Source organism: Pseudochaenichthys georgianus, chromosome 5 (genome assembly GCF_902827115.2).
Source record: "Pseudochaenichthys georgianus chromosome 5, fPseGeo1.2, whole genome shotgun sequence".
Lineage (NCBI taxonomy): Eukaryota > Metazoa > Chordata > Actinopteri > Perciformes > Channichthyidae > Pseudochaenichthys > Pseudochaenichthys georgianus.
The window spans coordinates 43,096,247-43,122,346 of NC_047507.1; the positions used below are offsets into that span (position 1 = coordinate 43,096,247).

The following is a 26,100-nucleotide window of genomic DNA, read 5'->3' on the forward strand; positions in this document are numbered from 1 at the left end:
TGTGTGAGAACTTCTGGTTCTTTCAGACTAAAACATCTTTTAAGCTGACGGTATGTTTTAAACTAAATGATGCCATAAAACATTGATTTTAATTTCTAACAGTACCCAACTACCCATTCTATCCAAAAATATAAATGCAACACTTTTGTTTTTGCTCCCATTTTTCATGAGATGAACTCAAAGATCTAAAACATTTTGCTATGGTGGACATTCCTGCTGTCAGCATGCCAATTGCACGCTCCCTCAAAACTTGCGACATCTGTGGCATTGTGCTGTGTGATAAAACTGAACATTTCAGAGTGGCCTTTTATTGTGGCCAGCCTAAGGCACACCTGTACAATAATCAGGCTGTCTAATCAGCATCTTGATATGCCACACCTGTGAGGTGGGATGGATTATCTCGGCAAAGGAGAAGTGCTATCACAGATTTTTTTCAGATTTGTGAACAATATTTGAGAGAAATGGTTATTTTGTGTATAAAGAAAATGTTTTAGATCTTTGAGTTCATCTCATGAAAAATGGGAGCAAAAACTAAAGTGTTGCATTTATATTTTTGTTCAGTGTATATATATATATATATATATTTGGTCTTTGGCCACATCAGATGTTTATTACCACCCTTTTATTTTATTTTATTTGATTAATTATACCGTGTTGTGTAATGTTTTTATACTGTTCATGCTCACTGCTTGGAGCCAGTGCTTGAATTGGAATACAAAAGGTGCCAGTACTCTAAATCAGCAACCGTTTCAAGTCAATTTATTTATACAGCCCAAAAACAAGAATTTGGCTCAAAGTCATAGTATAACCTATAATGCTGGTGGGTTTGTCTATTTACTGTATATTTTAGAAAGGCTCACTGTACTTAAACAAAATGACTCAGGGTGCATCTGAGATTAGAGGGGGTGCAGTGGTAAAGTGCTATTTATATAAGTGGGGAGTGGACCTGACACCCTCTTAGAGGGAAGATTAGATGCATCAATCTGGGGCACTTTGAGAGCAAAATGAAGAGATATATGGATACATCTCTCAACATCCAAATGAAACAGAACTGTAAACAGATTTACTTTTTCTTTATGGATATAAAAGAAAGTAAAGCCTGACTCCTACTGGCGGCTGGTTAAATGACTCCTAGTCCCCGAGTACACTCATCTTTCAGCAGGAAAGGAAAGAGGGAATCAATGGAGCTGCCAGGGAGGACACAGTGGAATCCAGACAGTGGTTTATGCAGAACTTGGAGCAGGAGGCTCGACCAGGGAAGGCTCCCTGTCAGACAACATTTCTAACACAGGCACAGCATTTTCTGTATTTGCAGTCGGCTCCTTGTCCGGCGACAACTGCTGTCTTTTCGCACTATTATTAAGCCACGCCGGCGGCATCTCATGACGCATCTAGGTACGCTGGGCATATTGTTGTCATGCGTCATGACGTGCCACCGGTGGCTGAGTACCGGCATCTTACTGAGTACCGGCACCTTGCCGGTACTCAGTAAGCAGTGCCGGTACCACATGGGTACAAATCAGAAGTGCCGGTACTGCATACCGGTGAGTACCGGCCCAATTCAAGCACTGGTTGTAGCACTTCGGGATTTGAAGTCAAATATTAAGTGCTTTTTAAATGAAACACATTATTATTATTATTATGTTTCTACGATTGTACACCAATAAAGCATGGAGCAAAAGAGAGAGAGAGAGAGAGAGAGAGAGAGAGAGAGAGAGAGAGAGAGAGAGAGAGGTGGACAGCAAATTAGATTAAGAGGGAGAGAGAGACTTAAATAAAGATAGAGCATATATCACCCAGACTGAGGGGACTGAATAAGCTGAGTGTTGCAATTCTCAGCCGGAAGGTGTGTGTGTGTGTGTGTGTGTGTGTGTGTGTGTGTGTGTGTGTGTGTGTGTGTGTGTGTGTGTGTGTGTGTGTGTGTGTGTGTGTGTGTGTGTGTGTGTGTGTGTGTGTGTGTGTGTGTGTGTGTGTGTGTGTGTGTGTGAGAGTGAGAGAGGAGGGGATAAAGAGAGAGAGGAGGAGGGTGAAACAGGTGGGGAAACAGGCAGAGAGAGAGGCATGCAGTCTAAAGGAGAGAGGAGAGGACAGCGACGAGCGTCTTCCTTCCCCTCGGCCCCCTCTCTGCTCTTCGCTCCATCTCCCCTCCACCCGTCCGTCCTAGCGTCCCGTCTCTGTCGGTACATGCCTTATCCGGAGGAGGATGCTGAAGTTCCGTGTGGACAGGAGAGCCAGGTATGTAAAGGACGAGGAAGGGACTGAAACGCAGGGCTGGATTTAGGACAAGACGAGGTAGAGAGGGGAGGAGGAGGGAAGGAGGAGGGGAGGATGATGGAGGAGTGGACAGTCAGGAGCTTTGAGGTCAGAGAGTACTGCAATGCAGTGCCAGGCAGGAAACACAGGAAACCATACGCTGTTATACTGTATAGAGTACTGTGTGTGTGTGTGTGTGTGTGTGTGTGTGTGTGTGTGTGTGTGTGTGTGTGTGTGTGTGTGTGTGTGTGTGTGTGTGTGTGTGTGTGTGTGTGTGTGTGTGTGTGTGTGTGTGTGTGTGTGTGTGTGTGTGTGTGTGTGCACACCATGTGACAGTGGTGTATGTGTGATGCAGTGTTCTGTTTGTGCCTGAGTGTCACGGGTCACGGTGATGCAGTAATGGTGAAATAGATCAAATTAACCAGGTCTGAAAATATGTATCATACATGTTGGTTATTCAGCAAGATGTAAAACCATGTGAATCATTTAGCTAAAGATTAGCATGAAGGACTAAGCTAGACAGTTTTTTTCCAAACAAGTGGCTGTGGGGTAGGTTGAGCCAGTGGTTCAGATCACATGATCCAGTAGGTCAGCTAAGGGTAACTGGTCTTGTGTAGCTAAAAACTGTATCTTGATAGAATGAATTCTACTCTATTTGGTCTGGATTGGTTCAATCATCAAGGCCCACCACCATCTTTCCTGCCGTATGCCTGGCAGGAGTTATTTGACAATCTGGTTAAAGTGATAGACAGATGAGAGAATAAGCATATTTGATAACATGAATAACTATCACTGACTAGCCCATCAATCAGCAAAGTATATTTTTTAGCTCATTCTGATTCTGATCTGGCTCTTTCAGGTTTGTTTTACTGACATGAATTCCCTCTAGGGCTGAACGATATATCGTGTCATGGCGATAACCGCGATATGCGCATGCGCGATATTCACACCGCAGGGACGTGCGGTTTTATTCATTTTTTTTTTTTTAAATGCTAACGCACTTTAGCACAGAATTCAAAATAAAGATACCCTTATTACTTATGGAAACTGCACATACAATATATCCGATTAAAGCTGAGACTCCACAGATTATTTAAGTATAGTCTCATCACTAACGATCCGATCTCGCGACAGGGGAAGCAAACACAGACATCACAACACGTACCTTTACGGAGCTTTTACGGGAGATCGTCTCACCGTAGCTGTCAATCTGATCAAAAGACGTGTTCAATTGCATTAAAACGAGAAAAAATGCGGCTGAATCGGTTGATCCATAGGTTGATAATATATCTGTGGCTTTGAAGCAATTGTTTGTAATCCATAATTCCATTTTTATGTAAAAGTCGGAGCACAAAAGTTAGCTGCTAATGGTAGCCACCAGAGTATATGCAGCTTCCGGTTTTGGCTACGCGTCACTCTCACTAATTATTTGTTCATGTGTTGGTGTGTGTAGAACTTTCCCTCGATTCCATTGGCTCTAGCGGTTATAAAGAGATTTTATTCGTCAAAATCAACCAAGTGAGATATGGAAAATCCACCCAAATGACCCCAGAAGTGTTTTTTTGTTGCTAAATCTCTCTAAAAAGGTCAAATGTCACTTGTTTTACATCAATCTTGATACAGGGTACTTATTATATGTTGTACTTTGGATTCCTAAAGCTTTTAGTCTACCTTACCATCATCCAAGGTTAGTTTTCACTGTAAGTACAACATAATTTTTGGACGGACACTATCATTTACAATTTTTTACTATGTTCAATCTGAATTTTCTTTAAAATAAAAAATATGTATATTGATTCTGACTTTTCTACATCCAACTCACAGGTTTATCATTACTTTGAGAGAAAAGATTATTAATGTAACCCTTTTAGAAGGGAAGATATGGTCATTTGTTCTGGGAATGTCATTTTCGCCTGAGACCTGAAAAACAGGCTCAGGGCTTAAGTAGGTGAATTAACTCAAACACATCATGTTACAATTATTTTGCTGCTTGCTACAAAAGGAAAACGTGCACGGCTCTCATGTCAGGGGTACTTGAGTGAGTGACATGCAGGTTCTGCATGCACAGCAAACCACCAATCACAATCATTCTTGATCAGATCACAGCAGGCCCCGCCCCGCTAGTTTGCAGACCATCAAAACACCGGTAAACAATGAGCGAGGCACAGGAGGACAATACCTTAATCCGGTTAAATATAGTTAAAAAAAAAATCGCAATGTCAGTTTTTTTCAATATCGTGCAGCCCTAATTCCCTCCAAACATGATTTATAATGCTGACGAAACAGGTGTCACTACAGTGCAGACACCAAAGCAGGAAGTGGCAGAGAAAGGATGATTTCATTTTTAACTTATGCTGAGGTTTAAACTTGATTTAATGACTTTGATCAATTTACCCCCAGATGGTTCAATTCAGACCTTGACTTGGATCAACTTACCCCTAGATGGGGCAAATTAAGCCACAAGACCACTTTTTCTTAGAAGATATATTTTCATGGCCCCTTGTGTGGCTCGGATCAGATACTATACTGATAGGTGGACCTCCTGGACTCTGCCGAGGTGCCTTTGAGTAAGGCACCGGACCCCACTGAACATAGCACATGATAGATGTTCAGAAGAAGCTTTTGTTCAGCTTACTTCGATAACCAACCATATTACTGCAGCTCGTCAGAAAGGAGTGTTCTGAAGCATAGACATGCTGTTTCTACCTCTGTTCATGTTTACACTGAATTATTTATGAATTTAAATCATGAATAAATATCTATATAAATGCATTTAGTTATCTGATAGTGCTTGCTTCTAATGAGTGCCTTGAATATGATATGTATCCTTTGACAGAACAGAACAGCCCCCACACCCGGTGGAAGAGAGCTACATGGGAAACATTCCTTTGAGTGACTGAGTTTGAGTAGAGGACACCTGGGAACCGCTTCAGTTGAACAGCCAAACTAGCTGTGCAGTCGGCAATGGAAAGTCTAATTATTATAAGCAGACTCTAATTTTTATTTTCCTAAACCCAACCGAGTACTTTTGTGAGATAAACCTCACCAAGTGCTTTTGTTGCATATAAAACCAAAAACTAAGCAAACCGTATTTGGAAGTTTATTTTGAAAAGACTATATACATGTGCAGCAGAGCAGAGCCTAAAAGGTGATGATGGTTCCGTCAGGGATCTAACAGCCTGTTTATCTCTAGCACAGGGTCTACCATTTCTTTGCTGGGGTGGCCAACCTGGGGCACAGAACTGTAAAATGATAGACCAGATCCAGACAGGGGCGTTGCTTGGATCTTGGAACATCGTGGGCTTAGCCCAACCCGACTTTTGTACATTCAAAAATATATACTGTATATATCAATATCACTAATATGATGTGTGAACATGTTTTATGTGGGGGATTCAAATCAAATCATGTTTTATTTATATAGCACATTTAAAAAGGATTTTTGGTCGAGCCAAAGTGCTGTACAAGCAATAAAAACACTTAGCAAAACAGAAGACAATAATTGACAACAGCAAATATAAAACCAGGCCAGAGAGAAGAAGTGAGTCGTTAGTGTAGATTTAAAACCCCCTAGAGTCTGGGCCGACCGCACATGGAGGGGCAGAGTGTTCCAGAGCCTATGGCCAGCTGCAGCTGGTCAGCCGACCTTAAGGCTCTGGCTGGGGTGTAGCGATGGAGGAGTTCTGCTACAGTATATAGGCAGGAGCCAGCCCATGTAGTGCTTTAAAAACAAATACAAGGAGTTTAAAATCAATTCTGAACCGAATTGGAAGCCAGTGCAATGAGGCCGACTATACTATAATAATTATATAAAGGTGTGCCTTGGAAATATTTGTTTACCCAAATGATGATCAAACTGATTGAGATGCACGGAGATAACTTAGACTAAAGTTAACTGTCTAAACCCTCAGAGTCCTTTACCTTAAAAGTTTACATTTTCTCAACTTTCGAAGCAAGCAACGGAGGCAAAGCTTGACGTCACCACATTCAAAGTGAATGGGAACGCACGCAACGGAACCGTGTGGACGTACCGTTCCTCGATCGCGCACTCACAGAAAATGCGCTCGTGCCAGACACACGAACACACACACAAACAGAGCCGAGCTTGAATGACACACATAGACCCAAAAGTACTTGTACTACTTTATCATATATATTTTTTCTATAGCCCAGGCCAAACAACGCCAATGGATCCAGATATGAAAAATAACACTAGATACCTCCATAAAATGATGTTTTTCGTTAAAATAACTGCTGCTACTTCTTGTTGACTTACCACATCACGTTCCAGGGGGGCACCTGGGGTGGCCCCACCCCTGCTCTAACTGTCTGATGAGCTCTTTGAGCAGGAGGGCCCTATCCTGCGCACACACACACACACACACACACACACACACACACACACACACACACACACACACACACACACACACACACACACACACACACACACACACACACACACACACACACACACACACACACACACACACACACACACACACACTTCAGGGGACATTGCATTGACTTACATGCATTTCCTGGAGACTTATCCTAACGTTAACCATAACCAACACATGCCTAACCCTCCTCTGGCAAAGCCTATCGGTGAAACGTTGGGAACGCTTACCTTTTAAACTACCTCTGCTATATTGCCTCTTTTAAACCTATTTTAATCTTGTATTTTTTTGTAATCTTCCGTGCACACAGAAGATTAATACTCCTCACAAGCTACCTCATCACCTCCTGGACTCCCACCGTTTTACCTGTCCACCCTGACAATCGTTATTGCTATTTAACAAACGAAAAATCTCCATATTGTTCTAACTACTCCACCATAGTGTTGTCACGATACCAACATGTTGGTTTCGATACCGATACCAAGTCAAGAATTGCGATTCCGATTATTTTTCAATACTTTTCTTAAAAAAAGGGAAACAGTCTTAAATGTAATTATTGTGCTTTATTTCACACCAGAACCATAACACAAACTTTTAAACAATGAGAACAATAAATAAAATAAATGACAAGAATTCGTATTAAATAAAATTAATACATTTCTTACAGACAGGCCTCGTGGTGTCCGTAGGCTTGCCCTCACTGTCACGGCCCGTCCACACAGCGGCGTGCGTGTCTGAAACTCGACCAACAACCAATCACATGAATCTCCCGCCCCTGACACACAAGCAGCGGTTTGATTGGCTAGAGCTTGTACTGGCATATGATTCGATTGGCTGACGCCTCGCCGAGGCGTCAAAAGTTGAACATTGCTCAACTTTTGCAGCGAGCCACGCCAGTTACGCTCCACGTCGCTTCCCACGATGCATTTCGGCTAAAAGTGACATCACCGCGTCAACGCACGCCGCTGTGTGGACGGGCCGTCAGAGATATAGCTAAAATACTTCCAAATTTAGCTTCTGGCGTCTTTTTTGTCAACAAGCCGAGGCGCAGCGGCAGTTTCACTCCGACTTGCAGCCATGCTTCTCGTTTTCTCACATGCTCTGGCAGCTAGCGTGTGCACGAGAGAGGGGAGGGACTTAGAGCGTGCTTGAGAGGGGCGGGACTGCAGGCACGGCTGCAGTGCAGGGAGTGGAAGCAGAGCGCTGAACACACACGGCTCTTATTAAACCAGCGCTTTCTCACCCGAGTACTTTCCCCCGTCATTCTTAAAGTACCGATACTAATGAAACGGAGGAATCGTACCGTTTTTAACGGCAGGGTATCGCGGTACCTTTCAAGTATCGGTACACCATGCAACACTACTCCACCAACAAATACATATATAATTATGAACTTTTATGGTTTTATATTCTTTTACCTAAAGCATATTGTAGCATTGTACTTTCTCTTCTCTTTTTTCTTGCCCATTGTTCTCCCTTCCCCTTACCGACCAGCTATATGGCTGGCTCTTATCGTAATCACTCGATACCACCCCTTCTGCCTAGGGCCCCTACTCAGACCCGGCTCCAGAACAAATCTAAAGGGAGGGCGTATCATTTTCATGGGAGGGCACACAAAACCGTCATGTGCTGCGGGCCTGCGGCACAATATATATCAAACAGCAAGGCCAACAGCAAGGCCAACAGCATCACGTAAAGACGCACACTTATCGCAAATACATACACAAATAAAGGGCAACATAGAAACCACCTTTGAAACATTGTGTGCGTGGCAGCACAGACACTGGTAAATCACGAGCAAGGCACACTGGTTAAGGATGGCAGCTTCTTCATCGCTGCACTCAGAGAGAAATAGTAGAGACGGAGACGATGAACTGTTTAGCCCGCCTTGGGCATGGTTTATTTTCCTATGCACTGCAGGTGCATCCTTTCACTCAGCCGAGCTAACTTAGAACATTATTTTAGCCAACTCTGCATCTTTGTACTGCAAGCGTATACTCAAACAGCGATAGGAAGAGCCCACTGCCTGACATGCTGTGGAGTGAACCGTGGTCACCTCTGAGAGGGAGTTGGTTGACAGCTAAAAAAGCTATAATATCAACGACAGCTCACGTAATAACGTCTTTTGATGCGGCATGCCTTAGCAGTCCTTTATCAGTCTGTAATGCGTGTTTCCGGTCGCAAAAGCCTTTGACAGTAAAAGCCGCATCAGATGAAGACGTATTTACTTTAAACTGTCTACAGGGGAAACAAAAGGCTGCGTCTGCTTTGAACGAATATTCAAACCATGGTCTGTTGTTGTACCATGCAGCGGCAAAAGTGCGCTTCTTTCCTGAAAACAATCTCCCTGGATAACGATCCAGTTTCACCTGCCTCGGAGGACAGCGTTGGTGGCGGCCGCCTTGATGAGTCAAGGATTGGGCTCGCTAACTCAGCCCCGGGGTTTGCCGAGGTCAAGCTTGTGACATTAAGGCGTGCAGCTGCATCGGCTGCAGTTCTTTCATCGCTATTTCGTTTTAATAAATCCTTAGACCTTTTAAGCCAATTTCTGATCTGCATTTTGTAATTCAAACATAAATGGGAGTCTACAGAATGCACAATAAACAAATCCAGAATAGGCGGCAGAGTGTGACGCTGTGATTGGTCTAAATGAATCACAAATCACAACAGACACATGCATTTATTTGACGTAGCCTGCGATTTTTTTTGTAGTTACTATCTGACATCACATACATCGTATCATAAAAGTTCACAGTTTATTTATAATTAAAAAAATAAAATATATATATTTTTTAATTTTTATAAATAATTAAAAATGTGTTTTTTGGGGGAGGGCAGGAATGTCAAATGGGAGGGCCTGGCTCTCCCTGGCCAGTACACGTACACATTTGCGTACACATTTGCGTCTGTAGATTTCTCCTAAATTCACCAAAAGTTAAAATTCGAATGTAATAAAGTACCGCGACCGCTGTGTGCACCATGTCAACAGAGATATCGTTGGAAAGCTGTGTCTCTCCTGCACAATCTCATTGGATCCAAATATGGTCATTTCCTTTGTATCAGCAACCAATCGTGAAAGCACAAAGGGGTCTTAAACCAAGAAACAAAATCTCATTGGCTGGTGTCAATTTCTGACAACGTGATTCGTTCAGATGCGTCACGTGGTGTGCTAAAACACTTCCTGATTAGCTTTCCGCTAGAAATGTAAATCTCAAAATGGCAAAAGAACGGTGAAAAAAACGTTCACAGAGAAGACGACAACAATTGTCACTTGCACGAAGCAAGGTTATACAAAAAACAAATGACCCCGAACATGAAATACCTTCACGTAGTGCGTCGATGCGCAAGCTGTCATCCAAAGAACAGGAGGGTTTAGCTAGCGCCTCACTGCAATCTTTAAAGGTCGTTTTCTCAAAATGAGTTTTATCTCCTACTCTGAGTTCGAAATGTCAACTTCAGTAGCACGTACATACACCAAACCTTCCAGTTATATTCCTATCAATATTATGAAGGCTTTTGCAGAAGGGTTTGTTCATATACCATTCATAGCCTGAATTATATAACATTGTATACCTAAAAACATGGCGAAAATTTATATTTTAGGGCTGTTGACAGTATTTTCTGATTTATGGAGTGATAAAAGAGATATCCAATATCCCTTCTGTAAAAGCCTTCGATACTAATATGACTACAAAATGAAACAACAATTTTGAACCTGGCTTTATCCAAAGTTCAGATGTCCTGAAATGTGTTAAAATATGTGCATATTTAATGAGATAATGGATAATATGCATATTTAAACATGCTTTTCAGAAAACTTGTAATACAAAAAACAATTGCCTTATTGTAAGTAATTAACTGGAGAAATGTCTAGCTGATACCTTTAAGTTAAACAAATTACCCTATTCACCTGGGGTGTCTCGATCTTAATTCATTAAACCAGCAGCTCTTAACCCCCAGTTTCCATCGGGTCCGTCTGCGCTGCTCTAGGTCGACCCCCTTGTCTCCTTCAATCCCCTTTTACACCTTCAATCCCCTTTTACACCAGTGGGACCAGTTACCGCAACCACCCCGCCACCAGTTCACAAGGTCCCTATTACCATAGCTCAGGTCCATCCGTCCAGGGATCAAACCACATTGACTATTACCAAGGACCTCCGTCGCCTTCTGGAACGACCAGAGCCACATTCCCAAATGCCAAAATATATGTAGCCTACCGCTCTTAAATTATTCCAGCAATCTTCTCAGAAGCCACATCTTGTGTGTCCAAGCTTTTAACTACTCTGTGGCGAACTCTATTAGTGCCGTGGTTCCCCATGTAACATACTTCCCGCTATTACCATCCCTCCTCTTCTACTCCCATAGGGATCATATCCATTGGGTCTGCAATACAGCGCAGGTCATGTTAAAACATTGGATAAACTACCTGGGTTTATTCTACAGCCCTTAAACCAGGGGTTCTCAAAGTTTTGATGAGTGAGGGCCAATTTAGGTACCCAATATTGGATTGAGGGCCACCCAAGAGAAAACGGAACACAAAATAATTCCAAAACAAATCCTTTCTTTATTGTACTAACCAATTATACATACAGTATACACTATACATTAAGATTAATCAAACATTAATTTGTCTCAAAAGTGCCTTGCGCACGCACAGAGAGAGAGCGTATTGTGCTGGAGTGAGTGATATGCTGTGGATTTCCTGTCTTATCAGCAGGGCCCTGATTCAGAACCAATTCCGGCTACTCAAGCACCACAGGATAGCTTGCAGAGCAAGACAAATACAGAGAGACAGAGAGGGGGGAGGGAGAGAAAGAGACTTTTAAAATAGAAGCTTACCAAAGACCATAATAACACAGTATGCATCATCATCATTGTTATAATTATTGTTGTTGTATTTGTAACACAAATCGGCTATTATTGCCTGTCATCAACATACCTTTTCCTACTTTGAATGGGATTTATGGTGCTGTCTTCTGTTGGCTAGTATTCCTTTGATGTCCGGTTCCATCTCCGTTGTTGCTATACGAAGGACAGCATGTAGATGGGCATCCGGCAGCCTGGATCTTGGATTTGTTGATGGCCATGGTGGAGAAGGTTTTCTCACAAATGTATGTGCTTCCGAACAGAGAGGCCATTCTGATGGCATGTTGGCGAAGTGCAGGGTACGCAGATGGGGAAAGTCTTTTGTAGAACTCGATGAGATTCCTGTCTCGATATGCTGCTTTGGCCTCAGAGCTCTCCTGCAGGTCGATGAGCTCGAACTGCATTTCTGCAGGCTCTTCTTCGGGTGCACATGTGAAGGGATCTTGGAATAGGTTGAATGACTTCTCGTGGTCACTGAAGTCCGAGAAGCGGTGGTGGAATTCCTCTAGAAGTTTTTCCATGAGGTTGTGGTTCTTGTCTGAACACAGATGATGTAAAACGTCACATTCACCTGCGAGCACCTTGCAGGCGGGAAATGGGTTAGATCCCCCTCTCTGAGCTGTCCCTGCAGTAGTTGAAGTTTTCGCTGGAAAGCTTTGACGCTGTCAAACAATGTGGAAATGAGCTTCCCATGTCCCTGCAGCTTCACATTGAGATCGCTGAGAAAGGAACGCTAGGTCACAAAGCCATTCAGTGTCACTTAACTGTGGAAGATCTTGTCCTTTTGATTGCATGAACTCAGCGATTTCTTTCCTCAAATAAAAAAAACGCTTCAGTGTGGCACCTCTGCTCAGCCACCTGACAGCAGTGAAGTATATGACGTCACCAAATTCAGCCTCTGATTGCACCAAAAAAGTTTTGAATTGACGGTGATTCAGACCTCTGGACTTTAGGAAATTCACTGTCTTGACAACAATGTCCATGACATGTTTCATTTCAAGCGGCTTCTTGGTGAATTATGCAGTGATATTTGATTAGGTTCTCACCTCCGTTATTGGCCACTTTGTCGCTGAGCAAAGAGACAGCACCCGCCTTTCTCCCGACCATGGCTGGCGCTCCATCTGTTGTGACACCGACCATGGATGTCAGCTCCACATTGTATGCATCGAGACTACGACACACAGCATCACAAATGTCGATTCCCCTTGTTCTGTCTTTGATACTCTCCATGCTTAGCAGTTCCTCGCGTATTTCAAAGTCCTCCGTGACCGTTGGAATGAAAATCAGCAGTTGTGCAGCATCAGAAATGTCTGTACTCTCATCCAGTGCTATAGAAAAGGACCCCTTGCCTAGGCCTTCCACACGTAGTCCCAATTGCTCTTTGAGATCATTGGCCAGATCTTCGATTCGTCGTGTCACCGTGTCATTCGATAAACTTATGTCACGGAACTTTGACTTTTGTTCAGGGCATACAATGTCAGCCACTTTCAAAATGCAGTCTCGCACGAATTCTCCATCACTGAACGGCTTGCTCCGCCTGGCAATTTCGTGAGCGACCACATAGCTAGCATGTGTTACAGCTTCACCGGATTTTGCAAGATTTGTGAAAACTGACTGCTGGGCAGTTACACCTCTTTGAAGTTGTTCAAGTTTAGTTCTGCGCTCCTTGCCCATGAACTTGTCATACATTTTATGATTGGTATCATAATGGCGTTTGATGTTATACTCCTTGAGCATTGCATTCAGCTGCTTGCAGATGAGGCATATCACTTTATCCGACCCCTGAGGTGAAACAAAGTAAGCGTTGCTCCATTTCTCCTGGAACTTCCTTTTCTCCTCACTGACACAACGTTTTTTACGCGACGGCCCTGGCTCCTCCATCTCGCTTACACAACGAAAACTTCCAACAACTTTTGTTGCGAAGGACTGATGGTTTGGGCCACGGGCTGTTCACGTGAACACTTTCACAACGCCTTTGGGACATGCTTCCAGTGCATGCACCCCTCATAGCTCCTCTCGTGCATCCAATCAGGGAGTGAGTTTGGGGATGCTCGCGCTGGGGGTAGTCCGTGGAAATAACAGTGTGCCTGAGTGTGGACGTTGGGAGAGACAGCTTGTTGTTTTATTGTATAACCGGACTTTTGTGTGCGTTCATATACTTAACCACACACGCAAACACACACACGCAAACACAAATAACCACAATCACACACACGCCTTTTTACATACCTATATATACAAACAAACACACATACATTTTGTGTACATATCTTGGCATTCACCTCTTATTTACAATAAACATCATTTGGAGAATACATCTTCTCTGGCATTTTAATCAGATGCACCACAGCAGCTTCTCATATAATTTCTTACCAGTCAACTAGTGACTCATCCAAAACAAATTTCGACTTTTGATCTAGCAAAAATGACAGTGTAGCATTTCCCTCCGAATAATGGTCGTAGGCTTTACTTTACTGATGAATCAGAATTTATTTGTAACTCCAGACCCAACATAAGAGCTTGTGGACTCTTCGGGGGGTGCTAAACATTTAAAACATACAGTCCGTTGTTCTCTTTCTCTGCCGTTACATAGAAGACACTACTTTATCCGTCAAGTTGTCTCCAATGCCACCACAACTTCCTGTCAAACACGTTATCTCGCCTTCAAAATAAAAGCATGGAAACGAAACAGGAAGTTAACTAAATTACTAGATACGAACCATGGAGGATTAAAATATAACGCATGCATTTCAGCGTGTCACATTAACTATCGCGGGCCGCCAGAAACATTTCCCAGGGCCGTCATTGTCCCGCGTGCCGCACTTTGAGAACCCCTGCCTTAAACGCAGAGCTGCCTCCTCCATCTTCACGATCTAACATAACCAACCTTTCGTCCGTCCGGCTTTCCCCTTCTGAGCAGGCAGTGCTTGGCCTAACTTTTATCCCCACGCCCTCACTTCCTGATCGGGAATTGCTAAGAAGAGACTTGCGTACTTATCACCGTTGCCTTAAAATATTAGACAAATTTCAATATAATACAACATTTACCCGCACCTACCTTTCACCATGCCGTGAGTTTGAGTAATTCCCCCCTTTCCGTTGTCACTGACGTCACAGAGACCGTACAGCTGAGAACAGTGAGGGAAGATGGCGCCTGTGTCGGCTCGACGCTCCCTCAGCTCTCTGCCTTTAGCTATCCTGCTTTCGTTTTATGTATGCCAGAATGTCTCTGCTCGTCTACGATCGCCAAGCTCTCCTCCACCTCAGACCCTCATTGGAGTTTATACAACTGCCCAAACCTACATCTGGTAACCATAAATCGACCCCCCCCCCCCCCCCCCCCCTCTACTGTAGGATATTCCCACCGACCTGCGCCGGTTGCGCTGCATCCTGCCTCGCCGAAAGTGCTTTAGACGACGGGCAAAGCGTGGTGGTGCGCTTGTCCATCAAAAAGCACACCTGACGGCTTCTTCTGGGACTTATCCACGCATCAGATGTCATGGCCCTCCCGCTGCACGCCATCTGAGGGATCTATGGATTCGCCCTGTCTTTCCGGAGCTGCGGCCTCTGCTGGGCCCGCTGACAGCTTCTCCTGCCCGACTGACTGCTCCCGGCCCGCGCGGCGTTCAACATGCACATCTTCGTCCGCTGACTGCACCTCCGGAGAGAAAACTCTCCATGGCTTTGCTGAATGCTAGGTCAATAGCAAACAAGACGTTCCTGTTAAACGACTTCTTCACCTCTCGTGAACTGGATTTGATGTTTCTGACGGAGACCTGGGTCCACGCTGGCGAGTATACACCGTTCTCTGAACTTCTTCCTCCTGACTGTACATTCTTCAGCTCCCCCCGTACCACCGGCCGTGGTCGGGGCATAGCTTCAGTGTTTAGAGCTAGCCTCCAATGCCGATTGCTTCACCCTGTAACTAGCTACGCTAGCTTTGAGTTGCAGCTTTTTCAACTGAACCCGGCCTCGCCTATGCTCTGCACAGTTGTGTATCGTCCGCCAAAGTGCAATAAGGATTTCATCAATGACTTTTCTGACTTTCTGTCAGGGATCATGGTGAAAATGATCGTGTTTTGATCTGCGGAGATTTTAATGTCCATGTGTGTTGCGAGTCCAAACCTCTGGTTAGGGACTTTTTAAATCTCCTCGATTATTTTGGTCTCGTTCAGTCCGTGGTTGGCCCAACACACGAAAAAGGACACACTTTAGATTTAGTATTATCGTTTGTGTCTCGGTGGATGAAATCTGTGCAGCAACGCGTATCTCAGACCATTTACCGGTTCTGTTTACAACTTCGATCCCTTCCGCAGGAGTCGAATCACGTGCCCCTGAGCATCGTCTGCGTTCAATTAACCCCTTGACTGCCTCACAGTTTTCTGATGTTTTTAATTCTTCTCCGATCTGTAAATTAGAGGTGAACTGTGCTTTTAGTGCTGTTGAGCTTATCTCCATCACTCGACATGTACCCTAATACTGGATTCCGTCGCTCCTTTTACGTTTAGACGCACCAAAGTTCTCTCAAAGCCGTGGCTCAATGACTGTACTTACGCTCTCAGACGCACCTGCAGGCGTGCAGAGAGAAAATGGAAAAAGGATAAACTCCATGTCTCCTTAGAAATCCTTCGTGCTTGCTTTTCCGACTACCAGACGGCAGTCAAAACGGAGCACATTTCTCTGTTAATCTCCAAAAACAGCAATAAACCTCAGGTTATTTTTAATGTCCTCAATTCGATCATTAATCGAAAAAGTGATGCTTCTCCAATTGTGCCATCGACTACTCTCTGCGATACATTTCTTAAATCTGCTCTTAGGCTAGCCCACACTACCCCAGATCCTGCTCCTTTTGTGTGCCCTGCTGTCCTCGACCACTTTGAGCCTGTATCCCTCTCTTCTCTCTCGGATGTTGTCAAGCACCTGCGGCCGACAAACTGTATCTTAGACAGCATTCCCTCTCGCCTTCTCAGAGATGTTTTCGAATCAGTTGGAGCAAGTATTTTATTACTTATAAACACCTCTCTTAGCTCAGGATGTGTCCCAGCTGCCTTCAAACATGCCGTGGTCCAGCCACTACTTAAAAAGAAAAATCTCGACCCCTCCATTCTCGCAGATTTTAGGCCCATCTCCCAGCTACCCTTTTTTATCTAAAGTCCTGGAGCGAGTACTCTACACCCAGCTGCAGTCTTTCTTAACCATGAATGACATCCATGAAAAGTTTTAGTCTGGCTTCAAACCCATGCACAGCACTGAAACAGCCCTTTAAGAGTTTTTAATGATCTGCTCCTAGCCGCCGACTCAGGTAGCTCAGCTGTCCTGGTGCTGTTAGACTTGACAGCTGCCTTTGACACTGTGGACCATAGCATCCTGTTGTCACGGCTTGAACAGTCCGCAGTAGGGGTGTAACGGTATCCGTATTCGTCCTGTGCCGTCACGGTTCGGACGTCACGGTTCGGCACATGCAGTCACACGGCGAATACGCCTTTTTTACAAGTGGAAAAAAAGTCTGTCACTCAGGGCAGTATTACACTATATATAATCCAGGGGGCGGTATTGCGCCTACAAGCCAGCCGCCCGTAAATAACAAATGAAGAACAAGAACAAAACGAACACAATACATGAAGAAGAAAAGTTAGTAGCTATGGCGAGTTCAAACAACACACAGGAGCTAGAAGACCCACCTGCTTCTTTTAAATCAGGTGTGTGGGAACATTTCGGGTTCCCTGTGGACTACAACAATGATGGGGTGCGAGTTGTGGATCGGACAAGGACGGTGTGTCGCCGTTGTTCGACAGCGATGCGGTATGCTAGTGGTAACACGTCAAACATGCTCAATCACATCCGAGTCAGTCTCAGTCCCCAGCGAGAGGGTTTTCTCGACGGCAGGTGACATAGTTACCGCCAACAGATCTGCCCTCACTGCTGACAACGTAGACTAACTCATCTTTTTGAAGAAAAACTTGACAATAGAGTAAAGCTTGAGTACCTTTATTTAGGCATAATGGCCTCACACACTCACAAGTTAATTACACATGTTAGACATTGCTCCTAAAGGTACAGATTTTATTTTGTTTTATATTTATCATTGTATTTATTTAATATTTAGACATCAGGAGATGTTATACAGTTCTGTATTGCCTTTTATTGATTGTGATTCAAACACTTTCTTATTATTTATTTTAATATTTTCAAGACATTCTTTTTAACCTTTTTGTTTGACATCAGCCATTATAAATAATATGGCCATCTGTGTGTTACTGTTTGTGGTTTGTTTTTAACTGTGTAATACAGTTAATGATTCCAAATGTTAGAGTTCCTTATTTTCATACCAAAACTTGCACTACTGTTAAAAATAAATAACAGCAAAAAAAGATTATGCCTTTGTTTTGTTTTTTTGCTTTTCCTTGTACCGAACCCGTACCGAACCGTGACCCCCAAACCGAGGTTTGAACCGAACCGTGACTTCTGTGAACCGTTACACCCCTAGTCCGCAGGCATCACAGGCTCTGCCCTTGCATGGTTCAGGTCCTACCTGACAGACCGTAGCTTCTCAGTGCTGCTAGATACCTTCTCCTCTGCGAAAGCCCATCTTACCTGTGGGGTTCCCCAAGGCTCGATTCTGGGCCCCATCCTTTTTCTACTGTATACTGCCCCTAGGCTCAATTCTCACAAAACACAACATCCCCTTCCATTGTTATGCCAATGATGTACAGATCTATCTGCCTCTCAATTCAAATGTCAACTCACTACAGCACTTGATGGACTGCTTGACAGAGATCAAATCCTGGCTGAGCCAAAATGTCCTCAACCTCAACCAGAGCAAGACTGAGGTCATCTTTTTTGGACCCTGACCTCCAGCCCCCCCAGTTGAAATTCTGGGCTCCCTCAATAAAAACATCCTCCCCTCTGTCATGCACCTTGGAGTGACCTTCAATAGCGCTTTTAAATTTGATAAGCAGGTCAGCACCGTAGTCAAGACCTGCTTTTTTTAAATACGACTATTGGCCAAGACCAAGTCGTTTTTATCTTTTAAAGACCTAGAAAGGGTTATTAATGCCTTTGTTACCTCGAGACTGGATTACTGCAATGCTCTGTATGTGGGTATGGACCAGGCGTCAATTAGACGCCTGCAGCTAGTTCAGAATGCAGCTGCATGTCTTCTCACTGGCCATAAAAAGTGTGACCACATCACCCCAATTCTGGCCTCACTGCACTGGCTTCCAGTTCGGTTCAGAATAGATTTTAAACTCCTTTTATTTGTTTTCAAAGCCCTAAATGGGCTGGCTCCGGCCTATATAGCCGAACTCCTCCATTGCTACACCCCAGCAAGAGCTTTAAGGTCGGCTGACCAGCTGCTGCTGGTAGTGCCCAAGACCAGGCTCAAAACCCGAGGGCACCGAGCATTCGCAGCAGCGGGCCCCAGGCTCTGGAACACTCTGCCCCTCCATGTGAGGTCGGCCCAGACCCTAGGGGTATTTAAATCTACACTTAAAACTAACTTCTTCTCTCTGGCCTTCTAGTCTGAGCGGAGCACGACTCCTGACATTTCCCTGTGTGTGATTTTTTATTTGTGCTGTTGTATTTGTTGTAAAGTATTTTTATTGTAAAGTGTTTATTGTATGTACAGCACTTTGGCTCGACCAAAAATCGTTTTAAAAGTGTGCTACATAAATAAAACTTGATTTGATGCCATCGACCTGGGAACCAACTTTGGAGTCTGTTTCAACACCTTTACAGAACCTTATCCACTCCAATACCCGAACCCTCAATCACGTCCGACCCCGCCGCCAAAGGAATCAATCCAACATTACATCCGACCAGCAACTAGCCTTGAAGTCCTTATCTGCCAAATATGAAATTATTATCAAACCTGCAGATAAGGGCGGACAGATAGTGATCCAGGACAGAATATATCCTCGAAGCAACCCGTCAATTAAACAACCCCATCTACTACCAACCACTAGCTCAACCCCTTTATTTTGAAACACGCAGCATTATTAAAACCTTAGTTAATCAGAAGAAAACCAAACGCCTTATAACACCTAAACAAGCACTTTACCTCCTCGGTCCCAGACTTTTTTACCTCCTTTCAAAAATTCATAAACCCTCCGCTAGTTGGTCGGTCCCCTTTTTAGTACCTCCAGGAAGACCCATCGTTAGCGATTGTGACTCCAAATCGTACAAACTAGCGGAATTCATCGATCACTATATCAAACCCCTTTCCCATAACCACCCCAACTACATTAAAGATACCTTCACCTTTGTTAAAAAATGTAAACCCCTTTCTGTTCCCTCGCACACCTTTATTTTTTCCATAGACGTGGACTCTTTGTACACCAACATTTCTAGATGCCGTAAAAAAAGGAGCAAATACTAAAGCTGACAGGCAATGCATCTCATACCAAACATATACAGTAAGAAAATGTAAACTGTATGAACATAATTTCACACACTGCCTGTTTACACTGTTGTGGTTATGTTTCAGTGATATTATTGTTATGACTGTGTGTTAGAAAGCATATTGCCACCAATTAAAAACAAAAAGCAGGTTCCCAAAAACCAACAGGGACTTCACACATCAACAGCTCCAGGTCCGTCACCAGAACACATCTACAGACGGCTCTGCATCAGCCAAACAGCACGCTGCACCCGCACTGTGAGGTGGACCCAAGTTCCCATCAGCAAAAACACGTGGGTTTACTATCCTGGCTCCAAAATGGTGGAATGAGCTCCCCATTGAAATCAGGACAGCAGATAGCTTATACACCTTCCGGCGCAGACTGAAAACTCATCTCTTTCGACTCCACTTCGAGCGATATAATGACTAACAAAGCACTTATATACTAATAAAGGACTGGCTTATCTAAAGAAGCCAGTTGAGTAGCACTTGAAATGTTTGGCTCTATGAAGCCTGATGTACTTTATGATTCTGTTTTCTTCAAGTTTGTATTTTGTTGGTCGAACGCACTTATTGTAAGTCGCTTTGGATAAAAGCGTCAGCTAAATGTAATGTAATGTAATTTAAATGGGAGGGCCCTCAAAACCGCCATGTGCTGGGGCACAATATAGACAGGGTTGGGAGGGTTACTTTGTAAATGTAATTAGTGGCTGAATACTGAATACATGGCTCTGAAAGTAATCCGAATCCGAATACAGTTTCGTGTCTTAAACGTATTCAGATTACTTTATTTTTCCATCACAGATGGGTATGTTTTAGTGTACAGGAGACACAAAAAGCAAAAGGAAACTGAATGTGTTTTTACTGTTATAATGGCTTATCAAGAGCACAACTGAAACATAACCTCTGAAACGATGTAATAACATAATACACTTTTTTGGGATGCAGCTTGGGATGTGAGGAGAGAGGGACATTGCTTAGAAACGGCGTTACGCTTTCTGTGCTGCCAGTGTTGGCAGGCTGTGAGGGGCAGGACATAATGTGATTATAGGAAAACTTAATAAAAAAATAAAAAAACAAAAACATTTGATTTCAGGTGTCGATTTCACAATAATGCAGCGACGTGCAGTCAGGGGAGGCAGGAGAGGCAGAGCCTCACTTGTCATACTCTAATGTAACGGAAAAAAAACTAAAGAAAAAAAAGAAATAATAATAAAATGTCTGCACTGATCTGTGTTGTAAATGTGATTTCTGTATGATTCCAATCGCTTTTTATCGTTAAAATGTGCAGAGCTCCGCTACAACTACATGGGAGCGATGAGAAGTGAGGCAGGGACGAGCTCTGCTTCACGTAACCCCACATACACTGGCTGGAGCGCGGGCACTAATGTAGTGCGTGCACTTATTTTGTGCCCGCGCTCCAGCCAGTTTCTGTGGGGTAAGGTGATGCTTTAGCCTCAAACTTGCAACCGCTGACCACAGCAGCAAATGTATCTACATTATACAGTGCGACACCACATTGCAGATGCGTAATGCGGTTGCTGGCCAATAAGACATGTTGGTGCGCTGCGAGGTACAATAGCGAGGAGGAGGAGGAGGAGGAGGAGGAGGAGGAGGAGGAGGAGGAGGAGGATTTAGGATGCCCATGTATTTGCATTATACATACTTTATGTAGTACGACCATTGAATGTTTAAAGTAAATTGCTGTCATCTGAGGCGCCACACATTATTCCTACTGTAACTGAGAGAAGGAATGGTGAACTTAAGACCATGGTTTGGGTAGACAGTAGTTATCTTCACCTGTGTTTGTAATATGGACACATTAAGAAAGGTAATGGCCATATGTCCCCTCTGTGTCCTCCCTCTGTGTGTGTGCAGTCAACATGACCCCAGTGGACCAGCTGGAGCAGCACTGAGCCCCCTCCAGCTGGAAGAGCCCACCTTACACTCCTATCTGCAGTAAGTGACCTTTGAACTGAACTAAGCAGCAATAATATGTTCAGCTCCTATCCTGTACACCTACATGCATACACACACTTCTACAACTGATGTAGTTATTACCCCACAAACATGCACTGTGTTATCGAAATAATTGTGTTGTTTGTTCGCACAAACGGAAAGAAAGTAGGGGATCAGTTTTAGAAAACAACACTTGGCTGGTGCGCAGCAGGTTACGTGCACACGCCTCTGGGTGCTGCTGATGCTACTGCATGTATAGGAAACGATAGGAGGTGAGCAAAGAGAGAATGGAAAGGATATGCATTAATACTCGTCAGTAGATCGATATGACCAATCATCCATTACTAACACATGTGTGACCCACATGGACATGGCAGCCGGAACCTGGCACCAGCCGGTCACTGTTTAGTTTGACATGTCACTCTCCTACCTGCACGTGGGTGTATTGTGCTGCTTTCATTAGTTACTATATGTCACGTATTGTCATTGAATCCCTTATCAAATGTATTTGGTGTCAATAACATGATGGTGTTAACTAATTTCACCTTTCCCAAAGAGAAAATAAAACAAGGACAATATGTGGAAGCACAGTAATGTTAGTTAATATATAGTATATGTCAACATACTGTACCTACATTTAACAAATCAGAGATTGTCCAATCAGAGTTTATCAACAGTAACTAAGTGAGACAGAGACGTAGGATTCGTCCACATGCTTGCTGGTGTCATTGGGCTAACGTAAGAGCTATACTGGGTATACAAAGACTGTGCGTTTGTCTTGGTAATAATGAACAAACTATTCTAGGCATAGAACAGCTGCCTCTAGTGTTCAAGTCTCACGTTGTAACAACACAGTCTTCCACCTGTGTGTGGCAGCCAAGAGTCTGTATACACACGACCACCAGAGGGCCTTCTCAGGCGAACACACACATTGAGACATGCAGGGTGCTACACATTAGAGCTCATTAGACAAGGTCAGATCTGAGTTGTACCAATTGTAATTACTCTGCCGTCACACACTGCTCTTGGCAGGCTGCTAGACAATAAGTGGTAGAAGTGCACAGCATGCACGGTTGCACTATTAGGAGCTCATGTCTTTGCTCTTCTGTCCAGGCACTGTGATTTGGAAATGAATGGGAAAGTGAATCGTACTGCTGAGAAGATCACTGCCTCCAAAACGGCCACCATGGTGTCAGACCTGTCCCCAGAAGGCCCGCCGTACACCAGGGTGAGCACACCACAAAGACGCCCCCATCCATGGCAGATGGAGTGTTCCAGGAAATACTTCATTTAAACAATGAGAAAAGGTTTTGGGATATCAGCGTGACTGCAGCATGCTTCCATGGTAAACAGATATCCTGTGTGCGGGGGAGAAAGCAGTCTTTGGCTTCATCTGCCTGAGGAAGTAGTGTGATCAAACTCGTCATTGTTGCTTAACGGGTCTTTGCTAAGTAAACAAGTTCTCACATCCTGTTAGACCTGACTTCCCTCATAAAAAGGTTGAGAAATAATTAACCAATTTATCATTATTCATAACATTGTTTTAAAATGTTTTAACTCCTCAAATCAAATCCTAGCTTGCAGTTAAAGGTGGGGTTGGTAAGTTTGAGAAACCGGCTCGAGATCGCTAGAATTTGAAAATATACAACCGGAGAAAATCTGCCACTTCCTTATAGAGCCCCTCCTCCAACACACACGAACGCGCACATGACCAATGAGGGCACGAGATAAGTTTGTGCCCCGATGGAAGGCTGACAGGCAGGTAGGCCATCCAATCCGTTTAGCCAGTATTACGGCTTCTACAGATGACATTTTTGTATGTATTTTTTGTCAAAGCACTTCAGATATTCATTGCTATCGGGATGTTAAGAGCATTCCATGGAATATAACAAAAAGTGTATCTCGAGCCGGTTTCTCAAACTTACCTACCCCACCTTTAAGGATGAGCCGGTATCTGCTACATTTATATGTGTGTATGCCCATTGTGCAACCTATAAGTGGAAGATCACTTTATGGTCTTCATGTAATATAATTCGAAAACATACTCCTATAATTGTAATCCTCTATACCCCACTATCAACGTGTACATTTCCATAACCTTTATCCTAAACCTCTATTTTATATCTGGGTAATTGCAGGCGTCTCGTACTCCCAGGAGTTCTCTTCGAACGGCAGCTACGTTTGGGAAGCGCTCAAACTCCATGCGCAGGAATCCCAAAGCAGAGGTCAGCAAACAGGGATGGCTGTACAAGCAGGTGAAGCCTTTTCTTCTCCTCTTATGAAGAACTAAACTTGTGTTAAAAATGTTTTTAAGGACTATTTTTGGAGACTATGATTTGAAGCACAATCTTGTAATCCTTGAGGACATTGCATGTTGCATGATAGAAGTCTGAAGAAGCACTGTTACCCTGCAAGTCATGCCACTGAGGAAGTGTGCTCCTGTGACAGGCTGTTAGTAACGTCACGCACCATGAGCAGATACACCCGATGGATTACAGCTTCTGAACTATACCTTTTTGAGCGAATAAAGCAAAGAAATAAACCGCGTACCCTTTAATTGCACTCTGGGCATGAAAGAGCCGCACGATGTCAAGACCTTAGAAGGATTCAGTTTGTTCAATATAAGTGGAGACTTGGAAAAGTACAGGAAGTCAAGGTACGCGCTCCGGAGAGCTATCAGCAGGGCACAGAGACAATACAGAGACAAAGTGGAGTCTGACTTCAAAGGCTCTGACACCCGGAACATGTGGGCAGGACTAAGAACAATGACTGATTACAAAGGAGCAGCCGGTGGTTCTGGGGGACTGTCTGTGAGTGTGTCTCTCCCAGATGAGCTACAAGGCTGCTATGCTCATTTTGAGAGCAGCCAGGCTGTGGAGGCACAGCAGGACCAGGAGCTGACCTTAGACAGGGGGACGTGTGCAAAGCCTTTAAAAGGGTTAACCCACACAAGGCTCCTGGACCTGATGGCATCCCTGGCCGTGTTCTCAGGTTGTGTGCAGTTCAGTTTACAGAGGATCCTGACCTTCTACAGGTGCTCCATAGAGAGGATCCTGACCTTCTACAGGTGCACCATAGAGAGGATCCTGACCTTCTACAGGTGCTCCACAGAGAGGATCCTGACCTTCTACAGGTGCTCCACAGAGAGGATCCTCACCTTCTCCAGGTGCTCCATAGAGAGGATCCTGACCTTCTACAGGTGCTCCATAGAGAGGATCCTGACCTTCTACAGGTGCTCCATAGAGAGGATCCTGACCTTACAGGTGCTCCATAGAGAGGATCCTGACCTTCTACAGGTGCACCATAGAGAGGATCCTGACCTTCTACAGGTGCTCCATAGAGAGGATCCTGACCTTCTACAGGTGCACCAAAGAGAGGATCCTCACCTTCTCCAGGTGCTCCATAGAGAGGATCCTGACCTTCTACAGGTGCTCCATAGAGAGGATCCTGACCTTCTACAGGTGCTCCATAGAGAGGATCCTGACCTTACAGGTGCTCCATAGAGAGGATCCTGACCTTCTACAGGTGCACCATAGAGAGGATCCTGACCTTCTACAGGTGCTCCATAGAGAGGACCCTGACCTTCTACAGGTGCTCCATAGAGAGCATCCTGACCTTCTACATGTGCTCCATAGAGAGGATCCTGACCTTCTTCAGGTGCTCCATAGAGAGGATCCTGACCTTCTACAGGTGCTCCATAGAGAGGATCCTGACCTTGAACAGGTGCTCCATAGAGAGCATCCTGACCTTCTACAGGTGCTCCATAGAGAGCATCCTGACCTTCTTCAGGTGCTCCATAGAGAGGATCCTGACCTTCTACAGGTGCTCCATAGAGAGGATCCTGACCTTGAACAGGTGCTCCATAGAGAGCATCCTGACCTTCTACAGGTGCTCCATAGAGAGCATCCTGACCTTCTTCAGGTGCTCCATAGAGAGGATCCTTCTACAGGTGCTCCATAGAGAGGATCCTCACCTTCTACAGGTGCTCCATAGAGAGGATCCTGACCTTACAGGTGCTCCATAGAGAGGATCCTGACCTTCTACAGGTGCTCCATAGAGAGGATCCTGACCTTCTACAGGTGCTCCATAGAGAGGATCCTGACCTTCTACATGTGCTCCATAGAGAGGATCCTGACCTTCTACAGGTGCTCCATAGAGAGCATCCTGACCTTCTACAGGTGCTCCATAGAGAGGATCCTGACCTTCTACAGGTGCTCCATAGAG

At 44.3% G+C, this 26,100-nt stretch overlaps 1 protein-coding gene across 10 annotated transcripts in view; it reads left to right on the forward strand.

The window, feature by feature from the left end:
* The window catches only part of plekha6 (pleckstrin homology domain containing, family A member 6), a 150,167-nt gene that overhangs the window by 55,112 nt on the left and 68,955 nt on the right, over window positions 1–26,100 (forward strand). For 3 of the 10 annotated variants that reach the window (XM_071203231.1, XM_071203237.1, XM_071203239.1), the window contains exons 1-4: window positions 2,107–2,235; window positions 21,796–21,876; window positions 22,990–23,104; window positions 24,015–24,131. In XM_071203231.1, coding sequence (XP_071059332.1) covers window positions 2,204–2,235; window positions 21,796–21,876; window positions 22,990–23,104; window positions 24,015–24,131 — 345 coding nt within the window. In that variant the 5' untranslated portion in view covers window positions 2,107–2,203. Of the gene's footprint in view, window positions 1–2,104; window positions 2,236–21,795; window positions 21,877–22,989; window positions 23,105–24,014; window positions 24,132–26,100 lie in introns of those variants that run through there. The other 7 variants (XM_071203232.1, XM_071203233.1, XM_034082758.2 and 4 more) reach the window with 5 other exon arrangements.